We start from the raw sequence: 18287 nt of genomic DNA on the forward strand, positions 1-18287 counted from the left end.
TTTTATTGAGATTAAGCTATAAAAATGTATTCTTAATGTTGAATTATCTTAATATTTCTGGTTAAAAATCCTACTTGATTAAATTTCATGCTTTTCAATTTGCTAAAATTTTATTTAGAAACCTTATATTGGTGTTTATAAATGAAATCTGCCTGTTTTATTCTTCTGGATTCTTATTAAGACATTTTAGAATGATATTTAAAGATCTTCTTTTTTAAAAATAATTTACATAATAGAAAAAAATTTATGATGGTTTTATTGTATAGAATTTCCTAGTAAAACCATCTGAGTGTAGTGTCTTTGGAGAGGCTTATCTTTGACATTTTCAATTTGTTCCATAGTTATAGGTCTAGTCAAGGCTCCTACCACATTGATATGAGTGTGACCTGTAATACCCTACAGGAGGAGCTGATTTATATTTTCTGGAAAATGTCTTTATTTCATCTAGATTTTAATATATTCACATAAAGTTGAATATAGCACTGTCTCATAATTGCTTACATTTCTTTCAATCTGTGGTTTTATTTTTAAATTCTCAATGTTACCCATTGGTTATTTTTTAAAAATTGTGATAGACTGGTATGTAACTCAGGGGCCCTGGGTTTTCCGGTACACACTGAAAAAGTGCCCACTTGCAACTGTTGCACTTTGAGTTGTTTCAAAAAGTTCCTGGAAGAAGCTCAGCCTCAGAAAAACAGAAAACAGTTGGATCCAGAGATGGTTGAGTAGGAGATGAACTTTGGCGAACTCTCATTGTTATCATTTTAAAAACCTGGCCCAGGGAGGAGCTTATTCTCTATTTTCTATACATGTGACATATGTAGAAACATAATCTGCCACTGCGCCTGTGCGGCCAGGACTCCCTCTCTACACACAGTGATTCAGCTGACCAGCCCAAGACATGCTCGGTTTTCACGCCTGTTTGTGGGGGCACTGCTTTGGGGCACTACCTCTGGTGTCCTCCTTACTTGTTGCAAGCAATAAAATCCCCTTGTTAAATCCTCCTTGGTTATGGGCATTGGAGGCTCACCTGGCAACAACCAAATGCACCTATTGTGTGAGTAGCAGCTAGAGTTTTGTCCCCATTATTGGGGGCATTTTAAAGAATTAAAGAATTATCTCGTTTTTGTTTATGAAATAAATGACTTTGTTCTCTAATTCATTACATTGATTTCTGTTTCTATGTTTACTAATCCTTTTGTCCTACATTTATTTTGCTAGAGTTAATTTTTTTTCCTTTTTTTTTTTTTTTTTGTTTTTGTTTTTGAGTCAGAGTCTTGCTCTGTCGCCCAGGCTGGAGTGCAGTGGCGCGATCTTGGCTCACTGCAAGCTTTGCCTCCTGGGTTCATGCCATTTTCCTGCCTCGGCCTCCCGAGTAGCTGGGACTACAGGTGCCCACCACCATGCCTGGCTAATTTTTTGTATTTTTAGTAGAGATGGAGTTTCACTGTGTTAGCCAGGATAGTCTCGATCTCCTGACATCGTGATCTGCCCGCCTTGGCCTCCCAAAGTGCTGGGATTACAAGCGTGAGCCACTGTGCCCGGCCATTTCTTGTTTATTAAAAACACGTAAAGTTGTATATTTTCCTCTGCATCTGGCATTAGCCCTATTCCATAATTTTTACTATGTAGTATTATCATCATGATAAGTGCTTAATATGTCAGTTCAATTTCAATTTTGCTATTAATTAGGAGACTTGTAATTTTATAAAAAGTGTGACTAAGCTATCTTTTGGTCATCATTTTGTAGTTCATTGCTTCTAGTCAAAGCTACCATTTCTCAAATAAATTGAGATTTTTCTTTGTGGAATCATTAAAAAAAATTTTTTTTTTTGGTTGCAAATTTTTAAAAATTTTGTTTAGAATGCTTTTCTCTATAGTCTTAATTTTGCATGTAGATGTAGTCAGGGAATACTTTTTTTGTCTGCCTGGATTTTCTGTCACAGCTGTTCATACTTTCATAACTTCAGTTAAGTTATGTGCATTATTGGTCCTACATGTGTCAAGTTTAATTGATATATGCAACGTTCAAAAAGATTATGTTGAGATTTGGCATTAAAACAGAAGACTTTTAGGTGCTTTGGAAGGCGTAGAACAGAGCAGTAGAGTGTAGATTTCATATTGATGAAGCAAATATTCATTTGTAAGAAGAAGGACCACAACTTCCTATTTCCCTTCAAAGCAACAGTCAAGGTCCTAAAGAAACAAAGATATGCCAAAGCAGATTAAACTTTATTACTAAATTATATGCAAAAGGATTAGCTGTCACAGCTGAGCTATGCAACTGAAGGCAGGAGAAAATGCCAAATCCCTAGGAATCGCTGAAAAACTTCATCTGTGCTTGCTGAGAAAAGTGCATTCTACCCTTTCAATTCTGAATATAAGTACCCTTGTTACAGTTACTTTGGCTGTGGAACAAATTACCCCAAAACTTAGTGTCATATAAAATCCATTTATTATGCTCCAAGATTCTGTGGATCAAGAATTTGGACAGGATACAATGGAGATAGCTTGTGTCTCATCCATGATACCGGGGCCTTAGTTGTAAAACTCCAAGGCTGGGGACTGGAATCATCTGAAGACTTGCTCACTCGCATGTCAGGCAGTTGATGCCAGCTGTTGGCTGAGACCTCAGCTGCAACTAATGGGCAGAATACCTACATGTGGCCTCTCCATGTTGTGTGCTCTCTTCATGGTGGCGAGCACACTGAGAGAGCCAGACCTATATCTTTCGTGTGTGTGTGTGATTTAGCCTTGGAAATGGTGTAATATTACTTTCATTAATCTTTATTGGTTGTAGTTACAAGCTCATCGATACAAAGGGAGAAAAGATGGACTCCATGTTTTCATGATATGTGTTAATGTTCTGCCACAGCATGTGACACTAGAAATCTTTCTGTTGCCGTTTTGGGGGCAGGGAAAGTTACTACAATTCTCAACAAAAACCAGACAAGTATAGAAATATCCCACTCCCTCTCACTAATGTACAGGTCTTGCCCTATTCCATCTATTTTTTCTTCCCTTCCCTTCCTTTCCCCTTCCCTTCCCCTTCCTTCCTTCCTTCCTTCCCCTTTCTTTTCTTTCTTTCTCCTCTTTCTTTCTTTCTTTCTTTCTTTCTTTCTTTCTTTCTTTCTTTCTTTCTTTCTTTCTTTCTTTCTTTCTTTCTTTTTCTTTCTCCTTCCTTCCTTCCTTCCTTCCTTCCTTCCTTCCTTCCTTCCTTCCTTCCTTCCTTCCTTTCTTTCTTTCTTTCTTTTCTTTCTTTTCTTTCTTCCTTCTTTCCTTTCTTTTGATAGGGTCTCACTCTATCACCCAGTCTGGAGTGCAGTGGTCCCATCTCAGCTCACTGCAACCTCTGCCTCTTAGTTCCAAAGGATTCTCCCACCACAGCCTCTCAGACAGGTGCATACCACCATGCTCGGCTAATTTTTTTTTTTGATAGAGATAGGTTTTCACCATGTTGGCCAGGCTGGTTTCAAACTTCTGACCTCAAGTGATCTGCCCCTGCTCGACTGCCCACAGTGCTGGGATTATAGGTGTGAGCCACCATGCCTGGCCTACTTTTCCTTTTTGTAATAGAATATTTCAAATATATGAAAGTAGTCCAGGTGCAGTGGCTCACACCTATAATCCCAGCACTTTGGGAGGCCGAGGTGGGCAGATCATTCCAGGAGACAGAGACCATCCCGGCCAACATGGTGAAACCCTGGCTCTACTAAAATACAAAACATTAGCCAAGTGTGGTGGCAGGTGCCTGTAGTCCCAGCTACTCGGGAGGCTGAGGCAGGGGAATTGCTTGAACCCGGGAGACGGAGGTTGCAATGAGCTGAGATTGTGCCACTGCGCTCCAACCTGGCAACAGAGTGAGACTCTGTCTCAAAATAAAGCAAAAATAAAATAAAATAAAATAAAATAAGTAATATAATCAACCCCATGGTATCTATCAGCCAATTTAAGTATCCATTATCAACTGATAGTCAAGTCTATTTATACCCACACTGATTTCCCCCAGCCAGCCATCCAGTTTATTTTGAAGCAAATCTTAAGATAACATATATTTCATCTGTAAATATTTTAATATGTACCTATAAAAGAAAATCTTCTAAAATAACGTAACTATAATACCATATCCACCTAAAAGCATTAATAGTAATTCCTTAACATCATCAGTCAGTATCTACATTTGCCCAATTGCCTTGTTAGTTTGTTTTTTTCTTCTTTTTTTTTTTAAGTTTGTTTATTTGAATTGGTATCCAGATATGATGAACACATTGCAACTGAGTGGCACATTTCTTGCCTTTAAAAAAATCTTTTAAAAAAATATATATTAAAAAAAAATAGAGACAGGGTCCCACTACGTTGCCCAGGCTAGTCTTCAATTCCTGGGTGCAAGTGATCTTCCCGCCTTGGCCTCCCAAAATGTTGAACTTACAGGTGTCAGCCACCATGCCCTGCCTCTTAAGTCTTTTTTGATCTTTAAGTTTTTTTTTTCTTCCATTTTTATTTTAAGTTGAGGAGCACATGTGCAGGATGTGCAGGTTTGGTACACAGGTAAATGTTTGCCATGGTGGTTTGCTGCACAGATCATCCCATCATCTAGGTATTAAGCCTGGCATCCATTAGCTATTCTTCCTGATGCTCTTTCTCCCTCCACAACCCCACCTCTGACAGGCCCCAGTGTGTGTGGTGTTCCCTCCCACGTGTCCATGTGTTTTCATTGAGACAGCTAGTAGGAGAGGGTCCCTGGAAAAACACCAACCAGCCTGCACACTGGGGTGGAACTGCCGGTGGGAAGCACTCTAGCAGGGACTCTGGCCCTGCAAGAGTCCCTGTTTCCTTCTTTTCTTCCTTTTTCACCCAATAAAGCCCTGTCTTATTCAGCATTCAAATTGTCTGTGAGCCTGAATTTTCATGGCTGTGGGACAAAGAACTCCGTCTTTAGCTGAACTAGGGAAAAGTCCTGCAACATCATCATTCAGCTCCCACTTATGAGTAAGAACATGTGGTATTTGGTTTTCTGTTCCTGCTTTAGTTTGCTGAGGATAATGGCTTCTAATTCCATCCATGTCCCTGCAAAGGGTATGATCTCTAGTATTCCATGGTATATATGTACTACATTTTCTTTATCCATTCTATCACTGATAAGCATTTAGGTTGATGTTATGTCTTTGCTATTGTGAAATAGTGCTGCAATGAACATATGCATGCATCAATTAATTTATTTGTTCTGTAGAGTTACTCTTAGTCATTATTTTGCTGATTGCAACACCATTTTCTGTAAATTGGTAGGCAGACTTAGAGGGTTGATCAAACTTAATGTAACTTATTTGACAAGACTGTCTCATAGAAAGTACTATGTTTTCCATCAGGAGGTGCATAATTTATTGTCTCTGCTTTGTGAAACTAGAAGCCACTGATGAGCTTGCTTAGGTCTGATGTAGGGCAGACAAGCCCTAAAGTGGGGCTTAGCCTGTGAGGGTTCTTGGCTTTGCTCAGGAAAGAATTCAAGGGTGAGCTGGTGGTAGGGTGGAAGAAAACAGCTTCATTGAAGCAGCAGTGTTAAGAGCTTCAGCAGTGTTACAGCTTTGTAACTGCTCCTGAAGAGCAGGGCTATCCCTCAGGCAGTGTGCTGAGTAGCAGTGCAGGGCAGCTCTGCAGTCATATTCATACCTACTTTTTTTGTTGTTTTTGTTTTTTTGTTTTGTTTTGTTTTTGAGACAGAGCCTCACTCTGTCACCCAGGCTGGAGTGCAGTGGTGCCATCTTGGCTCACTGCAACCTCTGCCTCCTGGGTTCAAGTGATTGTCCTTCCTCAGCCTCTCAAGTAGCTGGGATTACAGTTGCCCACCACCACACCCAGCTAATTTTTGTATTTTTGATAGAGATAGAATTTCACCATGTTGGCCAGGCTGGTCTCAAACCCCTGACCTCAAGCAATCCACCCACCTCAGCCTTCCAAAGTGCTGGAATTACAGCCATGAGCCACTGCCCCTGGCCTTCATACCTACTTTTAATTACATATAGATTAAGGGGTGGTTTATGCAGAAATTTCCAGGAAAAGGGTAGTAATTTCTGGGTTGTCAGCTCATTGCCATGGAAAAGGGCAGTAACGCCAGGGTGTTGCCATGGCAATGGTAAACTGACATGGCACATTGGTAGGTGTGTCTTATGGAAAGTTGCTTCCACCTCATCCCTGTTTTAGCTAGTACTCAATTCGGTCCAGTGTCCAAGCTTTACCTCTGGAATCGAGTCCCACCTCCTATCTCGGATCCACTGATTCATTAGGGGTGGCAATGAAGACATTATAATTCTGTCATTCCTTCTTCATTTATTAGCTGAAATAATTCTATAAAGAAAAATGTCACCTATACTCTATTGTGCAGAATAGGCAGATAAATACTTGACTCGCTTTATCAGTTTTCAAAATAATGTGAGTTGGTTCTTTAATGTCCCCCGAAGTGATGAATGAGTGTTGTTTCTAGGTATCATTATGAACAAATGAATTTAAATAGATTTTAGATGTTTCAGTCCATTGCCATCATTATTCATTTTGGTGCTTGATCGTTCCAGCTTTAGCCGGTGGGAGCCTATTTGAGTTGGCTCCTCCATCCCTTGGTCATGACCCTAATTTCCTGACACCATCTTTCCTATCGGGTATGATAAGATATTTTAAGATCGTCTCGTACATTTCTTCCCCACACCTGGAATTTGACATTTTCCAAATTACTGGTCCCTTTTTAGTAGAAGAGGACTTCTGGTTTTTGCTTTAAAAATAATTGTTTTGAGAGGAGAGGGTTAATATCTAAATTTAACTTTTAAAATATTTTTGTCAAATTAATCAATGCATGTGTATTAAAAGTTAAAATTCTGGCTGGGCGCAGTGGCTCACACCTGTAATCCCAGCACTTTGGGAACCGAGGCGGGCAGATCATGAGGCCAAGAGATCAAGACCATCCTGGCTAAAATGGTGAAACCTCGTCTCTACTAAAAATACAAAAATTAACTGGACGTGGTAGTGGGGGCCATAGTCCCAGCTACTCGGGAGGCTGAGGCAAGATAATCCCTTGAACCTGGGAGGCAAAGGTTGCAGTGAGCCGAGATCATGCCACGGCACTCCAGCCTGGGCAACACAGAGAGGCTCCTTCTCAAAAAAAAAAAAAAAAATTAAAATTAAAATGGTTCTGAAGAGCAGTTCAACTGCTTTGATAATTACCATTGTTATGACTCTAGATAAATTGCTGTTGCTTAATTTACATATTTCACACATTATCTATGGATGTGCTATGGTAGATGATGATTTAGATCATCAGTGTCACTTTCTCATGGTTCCTCCTCACTCCTCTCAGTAGAGTCATTTTTGGTCAGAACAGAATTGTAAAAGTCTGCTTGGGTGTTTCTAGTATTTGCAAGGTTCTACTCATTTGGAACTCATGATTTCTGTCACCATTCTTAGAAGTTCATTCCACACACTTATGTGTGCCATTGGTAATATGCCTTTCTTTCTATCCTTCTTATTAGCAACACTCTAGTCTTAGCTTTTCAACTTACTAGTCGAAGAAGTATTTAGGAGGTCGAGGTGGGCGGATCACTGGAGGTCAGGAGTTCAAGACCAGCCTGACCAACATGGCAAAACCCTGTCTCTACTAAAAATACAAAAATTAGGTGGGCATGGTGGTAAGCCTGTAATCCCAACTACTCGTGAGGCTGAGGCAGGAGAATCACTTGAACCTGGGGGAGACGGAGATGGCAGTGAGCCAAGATTGTGCCACTGCACTTCAGCCTGGGCAACAAAGTGAGACTCCATCTCAAAAAAAAAAAGCATTTGAAACCCATAGGGTCACGAGCAGAATCCCGTGGAGTACTTCAGAGATCTGCTTTCACCTTGACATTAGTTCATTACTGTTAGCACTCTCCAACTGCCATTATCAAGTCCACATTTTTATTTTTCCATCTAGTTCGTGAGAACATCATGTGAGACTGTAAAATGTCTTCCAAAAATCAAAATACATCAAGATCTTACAATTCAATTAAAACAAAAGTACATCTTTTTTTAAGTTTATTATAATTTCAATTATATTTATTACCATTTCCAGTACAAAGAACTCCTTAAATTTGGAAATTGACTATGGAGTTCATTTCCTAAACACATTATAACTCTAACATGCAGTTTATAAGCATAACTTGTGTCATTTATTTAATATATACACCAAAAATAAAAAATATATATGTATTTGGCCGGGCGCAGTGGCTCACGCCTGTGATCCCAGCATTTTGGGAGGCCGAGGTGAGAGGATCACTTGAGGTCAGGAGTTTGAGACCAGCCTGGCCAACATGGTGAAACCCTGTCTCTACTAAAAGACAAAAGTTAACTGGGTGTGGTGGTGTGAGCCTGTAATCCCAGTTACTTTGAGGTTGAGGCAGGAGAATCATTTGAAGCTGGGAGGCAGAGGTTGTACTGAGACGAGATGGTGCCACTGTACTCCAGCCTGGGTGACAAAGCAAGACTCCATCTCAAAATAAACAAACAAATAAATAAACATATAAATAAATAGTCTATGATTCTGCCAATTCCTCTGATCGCAAACATTCCTCTTTTAGGAAAGTGGACCATAAAGACAGTTTCTGCCAATGGAAGGCGTCTGGGATCCTGGTACTCCTCTAACCCTTGTATTATATATATAAATGGCTAAACTGGCTCTTTTTAAGGATATCTTCTGCCAATATTAGATTTTTATTTTTCTTGCAACTCTTGGCAATTTTTGATTCTGCTCAATTTAGAATCTAATTTAGTTATGCAGAAACATTGATGTAAACAAATATACTGACCTTTTTTTTAATAAGAAAATAAAGATACTGTTCTATTGAGTTGGGGTTATATTTTAAGATACTTTCACCAACAGTGGATCCTTTTGTGTGGTGCCTAGCAAACTATTTGGCCTGATCCTCCTGGAGAAATCTGTGAGCTCAGGAAGTTGTGAAGTCGGTTGTATGAGAGTTATAGTTCCATTCTGTGACTGGGGAGGGGCGTATTCCTCAGTATAAAACTCACTCTTAAATGTAAAGAGTAAAACCATGCTTTTACCAGCCTCAAATCATCAACCCAGGGTTACACTTCCACTCTCTTTAGCAGAAAACTAACAATGCATGATTTTGAATGAACTCTCTGGAGGGCTGAGTTTTAATTTAATTTTTAAAATACTACTTGAAGTATGCCAGGACACTAGAGGAAGTCTTATGATCTTATGGGTTATCGTGTAGTAAATATGCTGATTATAGTAAGCACTGTCCTATACTTTTTTTTTTTTTTTTTTTTTTGGTGAGACGGAGTCTCGCTCTGTCACCCAGGCTGGAGTGCAGTGGCGCGATCTTGGCTCACTGCAAGCTCCACCTCCCAGGTTCACGCCATTCTCCTGCCTCAGCCTCCCGAGTAACTGGGAGTACAGGCGCCCGCCACCATGCCCGGCTATTTTTTTTTTTTTTTTTTTTGGTATTTTTTAATAGAGATGTGGTTTCACCGTGTTAGCCAGAATGGTCTCAATCTGCTGACCTCGTGATCTGCCAGCCTCGGCCTCCCAAAGTGCTGGGATTACAGGCGAGCCACCGCGTCCGGCCTGTCCTATACCTTAATACTTGGGCATTGTCACTTACCAACTTTGGTCCTTTTCTGAGATAAAGGTGAGATAAAATGATATGGATTACAGAATGATTAAATCTTAATCCAGAAAAGAAAAATGTTGTGAATTGAAAGAGAAAGCGACATAATAGTGATGATACCAATGACACTATCAGTGGTTTGTAAAGGTCAAGTTCTGCAAATTGTTTGCAAGACTTGTTTATTTTTCCTTTCCTTTTTTTTTTGGAGACAGAGTTTCACTCTTGCCTAGGCTGGAATGCAATGGTGCAATCTCGGCTCACTGCAACCTCCACCTCCTGGATTCAAGTGATTCTCCTGCCTCAGCCTTCCAAATAGCTGGGATTACAAGCATGCGCCACCACACCCAGCTAATTATTTGTATTTTTAGTAGAGACTGGGTTTCACTATCTTGGCCAGGCTGGTCTCGAACTCCTGACCTCAAGTGATCTGCCCGACTCGGCCTCCCAAAGAGCTAGGATTACAGACATGAGCCAGGGCTCCTGGCCCCTGTAAGACATATTTCTGAACTTAACCATTATGCTGTGTTTTTAAGGAATTGTTACAGTGGCTGGGATTTAAATTAATAAAGAGTTAAGTTCAAATATTTTACTGTACTCCAAAGTAAATTACTCAAGTTCCATAATAACAATTTAAGCATTAAATATTCCTCCTTCTACTTTTTATATAAGAAATTATTATTAAAGGAGAAAAAAAGATTAAGCAATTTTCTTTTAATTACTGCATGAAGCTTGAAAGCACCTGTAATCATTACTTTTAGCTCAAATTGCATACCAAACAAAAGTGTGAATCAACCCTAATGAACAACTCAGGTACTGTCTGTACTCTTAATACAAAAAGAGCATTAACATCAAGAAGAAATGCTCAATGCAGGTAATTCTAGAATTATCAAAATGATCATTAGGTGGATACTAAAAATATTTTTTTCTAGAGTAGCACAGTGCTAATAACCTATAGTCCCTCTGTGAAATGTTTCTGTATTTTAATTTTAAAAAATTTTTTGGGACAGCGTCTCACTCTGTCGCCCAGGCTGGAGTGCAGTAGCCCCATCTAGGCTCACTGCAACCTCTGCCTCCCAGGTTCAAGTGATTCTCCTGCCTCAGCCTCCCAAGTAGCTGTGATTACAAGCATGTGCCACCACATCCAGCTAATTTTTGTATTTTTAGTAGAGACGGAGGTTCACCATGTTGGCCAGGTTGATCTCAAACTCCTGACCTCAAGTGATCCACCCACCTCGGCCTCCTGAAATGCTGGGATTACAGGCATGAGCCACCACACCCGGCTCTATAATTTAAATTTGGAATAAATAAATAAAATGTGGAATCTTTGTCATTAAAATAGAATTATTATAGAATCATAAAGCATGATAAAATAGGCAAACACTCATATCTTTCTCTTTTATATGTCAGTGATGTTTATTTTTACATGATAGAATGAATTTTTTTATAATCCACAGCAAAACTATTTTAAACTATGTAACCAAGGAAGTGTATACATCTAAGTTAAATATTTTTTTTTCTGATATCAAAGGTAATACATACCCATGAATAAAACATTTAGAGGAAAAAGAACCAGAGAAATATTTTTAGAAAGAAAATAGGTGGCTCATGCCTGTGATCCCAGTGCTTTGGAAAGCTGAGTTTGGAGGATCACTTGAGGCCAGGAGTTTGAGACCAGCCAGGGCAACATAGTGAGATCCTGTCTTTAAAAAAAAAAATTAACAAAATATTAGCCTGGTGTGGTGGCCTGTGCTTGCAGTCCTAGCTACTTGGGAGGCTGAGGTGGGAGGATTGTTTGAGCCCAAGAGGTTGAGGGTACAGTGAGCCATGATTGTGCCCCTGCACTCTAGCCTAGTCAATGGAGCAAGATCTTGTCTCAAAAACAAATAAACCTAGAACATAATCGCCACATATAGTACCACACTTAGAGATCACCACTATTAAATTAAGTTTTAAGGGCAATACAATGCAAATGAGTAATTTCTCTTTTCTTTCTCTCTCTCTTTCTTCCTTTCTTTCCTTTTCCTCCTCCCCTCCCCTCCCCTCCCCTTTCTCTTTTTATTTGAGGGACAGGATCTGGTTCTGTTGCCCAGGCTGGAGTGTAGTGACATGATCACGGCTCACTGCAACTTCGACCTCCTTGGCTGAAGTGATCCTCCCACCTCAGCCTCCCAAGTAGCTGGGACTACAGGCACATCCCGGCACGTGCCAGCACTCCTGGCTAATACTTTTTTTTTTTTTTTGTAGAGATAGGGCCTTACTATGTTGCCCAGGGTAGTCTTGAACTCCTGGGCTCAAGTGATTTCCCGCCTCAGCCTCCCAAAGTGTTAGGATTGCAAGCATGAGCCACCATGCCTGGTTGATCAATTTCTTGGTTTTTTTTGAGACAGGGTTTTGCTCTGTTGCCCAGGCTGGAGTGTGGTGGTATAAGCATAGCTCACAGCAGCCTTGACCTCCTGGGCTCAAGTAGTCCTCTGCCTTGGCCTCCCGAGTAGCTGGGACCACAGGCATGCACCATCATGCTCAGCTAATTTCAATTTTTGTAATTTTGTAGAGACAGGGTTCTCATCATGTTGCCCATGCTGGTCTTAAAATCCTGGGCTCAAGCAATCCCCCTGCTTCAGCCTCCCAAAATGTTGGGATTACAGGCATGAGCCACCGTGTCTGGCCATTTTTGACTCTTAAAGCAAATGAGATTTCATCCAACCTTCTTGTTTGGCAAATTAACAAATTTCTTATCGAGGACAGTTCATCAATATTAAGGAGAGAGTGAGTCTTTATAATTCTAATTTCTGCTTCCTGGATGAGAAATGAGAAATAGAAAAATATATAACTAATCTACCTCCAGCTTGGTAAAGTATAATATTTTATAGGACATCTTCTAGGGTATGATTGTTTGAAATTTCCTCTATTTCCACCATTTTCATGAAGACTATTCCGTTAATTAATAGTTATTATTTGAATGGTATGGAACCTCTGAAAATCAATTTAATGGACTCTGTTTATAACCTTAATTGCTTTCGTTGCCCTTATCTGGATTTCCTTCAGTTTATTTGAATTTTTGCAAGGTAAACCACTGAAGGTGCATGAAGAAAAGTAATTCTGCCTCCTTTCCTCCATCCAGCTTTCCTTTGTACATAGCCAGAAGTTGCATTTCTTCCCTTCTGTCTCCTTAATGCCACTTTAATAGGAATTCCTATGTTTTTGTTCTTGTTATTGTTAAATAGGGTCCCTACCAGACCTCTGGCACTCCAGGCTCGTCTCATCTATTATATTTCAGTATTTCTGATTGTTCTTCCCTTTCCCCTCAGAGATAATAGATGTCTTCATTCTCTCTTCTCTCAGTCTCGCTGTCTCTCTCTCATTCTCTCTCTCTCTTTCTCCAGTTTCTTTACCCACATTTCTGTTGCTATGTTGTCCTCACAGTTCCCAACACTTCCAGCAGTGCGGGCAGGATTTCTGTACCAGGCTGGCACAAACAACCCAAGAAGAAAGGTGGTCACTGGGCCAGCCTTATTAGAGAGCTGTAGTCAGGATGGCCTGTGGCCAGTCTGGTCCTAGCAACCAGCCATCAAACTATTGTTTGTGGCACAGAAGCTCTTTAACAAGTTGTTCTTTGCACAAGGAAATACACCAACTGCAAGGGGACTTGCTATTGGAAACAGATTTTGCTATAGTGGTGACAGGGATGATAGTCAAAATATAGAACTGAATCCATCAAAGCACTGGAATTTAATCCAGCTATAGTGCTGGGGGCAGGATCCTGGAGTCTCCCTGCTTATCCAGATGTTAACACTATGCTTGCTAGATCATGGGAATTTTGGGGTCGGGGAATTCTAGTGAGGAATAAGGGTGGATGTCAGGGAGGGCGTAAGAGAGGGTTGAGCAGATACTTTTAAATCAATCGATATCATAGTATTTTAGTATTTTAATAAACAGAGGCCGTGTGTGGTGGCTCAGCACTTTGGGAGGCCAAGGAGGGTGGATCACCTGAAGTCAGGAGCTTGAGACCAGCCTGGCCAACATGGTGAAACCCCTTCTCTACTAAAAATACAAAAATTAGCCAGGTGTGGTGGCACAGCCTGTAGTTCCAGTTACTCAGGAGGCTGAAAGCAGGAGAATCTCTTGAACCTGGGAGGTGGAGGTTGCAGTGAGCCAAGATCACTCCACTGCACTCCAGCCTGGGCAACAGAACGAGACTCCGTCTCAAATAACCAAACCAAAACAAACAACAACAACAACAACAAACTTGTTCAGCTGAATTTTGTATACCAGGTCAATGTCAGCCTTTTGGGCCATAAGTTTGTCCTCACTCATTTTCTGTCTTCTGGTTCTCCTTGAGACCAAAACTCACATATCTAAGTAAATATCCCCATTTTACAGAAGAGGAAATTGAGCCCCAGAGAGGACAAGTCATTAGGGGCCAGCTGGAGCTGAGATGTAAAGCCAGAACTGACTGACCCCAAAGACAATGCTGTTGAGACTGAAATTGTTACACAACAGTATTCATTAATCTTCTTTAACATTTGCTAAGGACTCTTGAAGATATTTTTTAGTTCTTACGGCAACCTTGTGAAGTAATGTGGGTATTACTATCAATCTCTTTTTACCCTAAGATAATAGATATAGGTTTGGGAAACCTAAGGTTTAGAGAAGTAACTTCTTCAGAGATACTAAAAGAATAAACAAAAGATGGAAGAGCTACTAAGTGGTAGAATATATGGACTCACATATGGTCAAAACTTCTGACTTGGGAACCTCTTCTCTGCCACCACACTATGCCACCCTGAAGTCTGTAACTGTACATTTCTTAGAGTACTGTCTCAACAATGCCTGCTTTTCTCTGCAAAGATGACTGTAATAATTCGTGACCAGTGGTTAGACATTTAGAGTTGTTCCTCCTGGCACTGGGTTGGCACTCAGCCAATTACATTCTTCCACATGATTCTCCTTAAAACCAAAGGCAAAAAAAGAAACAAAAAATGGCAAGCAACTGATGGTCACTTAAGTGGGATTTGAGGATATTTGTGGCCATGTGATAACCACACTACTTAGAGTAACACTAGCTAGATGTAACTGACTAGATGTAACTACATTAGCTAAAGTAACACAAATTAGACGCAATAACCACATTACCTAGAATAAAACTCCAACTTCAACTCTAAAATCCATGTGTTTTAGGAACCATGGTTTCTAAAGTAAGTTTGGAACTTCTTTTCTGGGAGTAATTAATATTTCGACCTTGTATCAAATGCTTTATTTATATACAAACAAGTGAAATCTTTGATATTTCCTTTATCCAATATTCTAGACTGAGTGTAAATGTCACTTCTTCCTTGAAACACTCTTTACCTTCCCTAGGCAGAACTAGCCAGACCCTCTTCTGTGACTAAAGCACTTTATACGTACCTTAACTATAGTCCACCTAAATTGTGCTGCTATTATTTGTATTTCAGGTTGACCTAGGAGGACTCTGACCTAGTAATCTTTTTCTGCCCATTAACTACATTATGTTTGACACATAGTAGCTATCCAAGAAACAATTGTTGACTTATTAACTAATGTATACACACACTAAGAAAATAAAATTCATGTTGACATAGTTTGGAAAGAAATTAAGTGTTGCCATTTTTAGTGGTGGGAGTGAGGGTAACATTTGGTCTTTAGTGATACCATTTTTAGTGGAGGAAACTGTTATCTGTGGTAACATTTGGTCTGTCTTGGAACTTTATATTTTTGATTAAGCAAATACAGGGAATGAAGGTTTAATAGCTCTCATATTTTATTATAACATTTACAAATCTGTTTATTGCATTATTTCACATGTAATTTCAAGAAAGAGTCCCTGATGTAAAAGCAGTATTCGGCAACTTAATTTAAATGATGATGATTTAAATAATTTAAAATGATGATGTCGGTCTGTATATATTAACATGGAAAGACATCTATGATACATTGTTAAGTGAATAAAGAGCAAGTTAGGAAGGAGCAACTAAAGTATTAGCTCGTTTTTGTAAAAAAAAAAAATTCTATGGAGTCTTGGAAAATATTCCAGAAGAATAATATTGGAGTAATAATATTATTTATATCCTCCTCCTTGCTTAAATCTTGTATCCTTTAACCAATATCTCCCTAATCCCCCCTCCTCCCACATTTCCTTTCTCTATAATGAAAGATTACAGTGTTCCAGGTATGAAACTGTCTTCCCACATTATTTTAATCCTCACAATAACTCCATAAATTCACTTATAATTAATTAATTAATTCCTTGTTCAACTTATAATTCTTGTCCCAGGCACTGTGTTAAATGGTAGAGATATAGCAGTGAACCAGAAGGATGCAGTACCCAATGTTTCATCATTATCTTAACTTTACAGATGAAAATTAGTGAGGTTGCCCCATCCACCAGGGGTCTTCCAGTCCAACTTCTGGTTCAACTAAACATACAGACTCACAGGACACCCATGGGCTATGTCGCCACCAGTGTATGAAGACAGGTACGGCATAGTAACCACAGTATGCCAACAGGGCAGCATCTGGACTTTTTTTCTGTGGGAATTCTTTTTTTTTTTTTTGGAGATGGAGTCTTGCTGTGTTGCCCAGGCTGGAGGGCAGTGGTGCAATCTCAGTTCACTACAACCTCCGCCTCCCAGGTTCAAGCAATTCTCCTCCTCAGCCTCTCAAGCAGCTGGAATTACAGGCATGTGCCATGATGCCCAGCTAATTTTTGTATTTTTAGTAGATATGGGGTTTCACCATGTTGCCCAAGAAGTACTACCTCCATCTGGTATTTATGGTTCATGATCTTTTCTCCCAATTCAAAGGCAGTTTGCCAATCAGAGGTCATTTCTACCAGAAGCAAGGTTAACTAAAAATATAGTTGGCATTTTATTCCTATCAGATCACCAGGGAAACAGAACTAGAGAGTGAAACAAAGGTCAAATTTTCATGCAGAAGAAGGTGAAAGGGTTTTGTAAAGTAGCTTATTCAATAAACAAATGAAAGAGTAAATTCAGACTTAGGTCTGTCTGACCCCAAGTCTAGCTTCTGAACTTCACTGGATAGTAACAAATGTGATCTCTGGGGGGAAAGCTTTTAGATTACTTTCTTTTTCATACTTTCTGAATTCTCAGATTTTTTTCCATAATCAGAAAAAAAGATTTTCATAGTAAAGACTACAGCAACATGAAAATATGCTTTTGCTATAGCATTAAGTGAAAGTAGCCAGAAGCAAAATGATATATGCAATTGCCCCGTGATTAGGATGATGTAAAAAGAGAAATGCACAAAGAAAGAAGCCAAGCAGAAGTACAAAGCAGTCCTAACAGTAGTTGAATTAAGATGGTTGGCTTGGAAAAAGCTTTTTTTCTCCTGTTTTCCAGATTTTCTATGAAATGGTGATGTTATTCTTGGAATAAAATGGAATGCATTTATTAAAATAGAAAAGGAATTACATTTAGCTTATAAAATATTTGAAATGTAAAAATCATGCAAACATATCACCCTAAGATAATATATATAGTTTCATATTTCTACATATAGGTGAATACATTTTATATAAAATTTAGCTGTTGGGGGTTCGGAAGTCCCAAATTATCTGAAAACACGTGCATGGTCATGGACAATAGAAAGGTGGATTAGAAAGCAGTTCTGTTCCATTCCCGAAAGTCATGCATGGAACTAGAACAATTTGCCCAGGGCGGCTTCTGCTGCACTCCTGCCCTGACACCACTGTTTCAGTGCATTACGGTAACCTCCCTAGACTGGGTTCATGCAGCAGAGCTGGAATACTATTGCTCAATTCCTTTCACATGCTGTCTATAGTTATTTCAGGATAGAGCTATTTAAGGTTTCATTTTCCTTCAAAACTCACGTTTTGGGCTTTACATGATCCTTCTTTAGCCAAGGACTCATATAATTGGATAGCTGCTGTTATATTTTGCATGCCAAAATTTCCAAATAGCAAAGCGTCAGCCATTTTCTCCATAGCTTTCAAGTTTCCCATGTCAGCTGCTTTGGCAAAAAGTAGGTAGGCTCTGTTTCAAGAATAGGAAGTCAAGTTTGATTTTCAAAAATGAAATTTTCTTCTCCCTCTTCAATACTTTTCATACTACTTCTCTCTAACAAACAGGAACCAGTTGTCATACAGTTTAGTGAAGTTCATTACATCTCTAGATCAGTAGATTTTTTTCATTCCTAAAGCAGTCCTAAGGTTATAATTTCAAATATATCTCACAAACAATAAAGCTACTAAAAAGGAGAAATATATAAGATACACCATCTTATGCACTGATACAGAAATATGTAAGATACACCATCTAATACACTGAGTAAGCTTATACACTGAGTAAAGTGAAAAATTGAGGAACTTATCCTAAAATAGGGAACTCTCCCATGGACACCACCGTTATTTATGAATTTTTTTTTATAAAATAAATTCTGAAAAATATAAGAATAATCAAAATTGGAATGTAACCTCTAGGAAGCTGCTATCAGGAGTATGATGATCCCTTCATATCTTAAAATAATTTGCTAAACAGAATATATTCTTCAACACAGCAAAGTCAGACTCTTTGGAAAAGCAATAGTGAAACAAAACCTTAATGGCTGGGGCTCTAGATTCTGACTGCCTGTTTCAAA

General features: G+C 39.3%; 1 protein-coding gene across 2 annotated transcripts in view; it reads right to left on the bottom strand.

Moving 5' to 3' along the window:
• SEL1L2 (SEL1L2, ERAD E3 ligase adaptor subunit) overlaps nucleotides 1–18287 on the bottom strand; it is a 137543-nt gene that overhangs the window by 40756 nt on the left and 78500 nt on the right. For both annotated transcript variants that reach the window (XM_025399149.1, XM_025399150.1), the window contains one exon: nucleotides 17521–17683. In XM_025399149.1, coding sequence (XP_025254934.1) covers nucleotides 17521–17683 — 163 coding nt within the window. The remainder of the gene's footprint in view (nucleotides 1–17520; nucleotides 17684–18287) is intronic.

This window comes from Theropithecus gelada, chromosome 10 (genome assembly GCF_003255815.1).
Source record: "Theropithecus gelada isolate Dixy chromosome 10, Tgel_1.0, whole genome shotgun sequence".
NCBI lineage: Eukaryota > Metazoa > Chordata > Mammalia > Primates > Cercopithecidae > Theropithecus > Theropithecus gelada.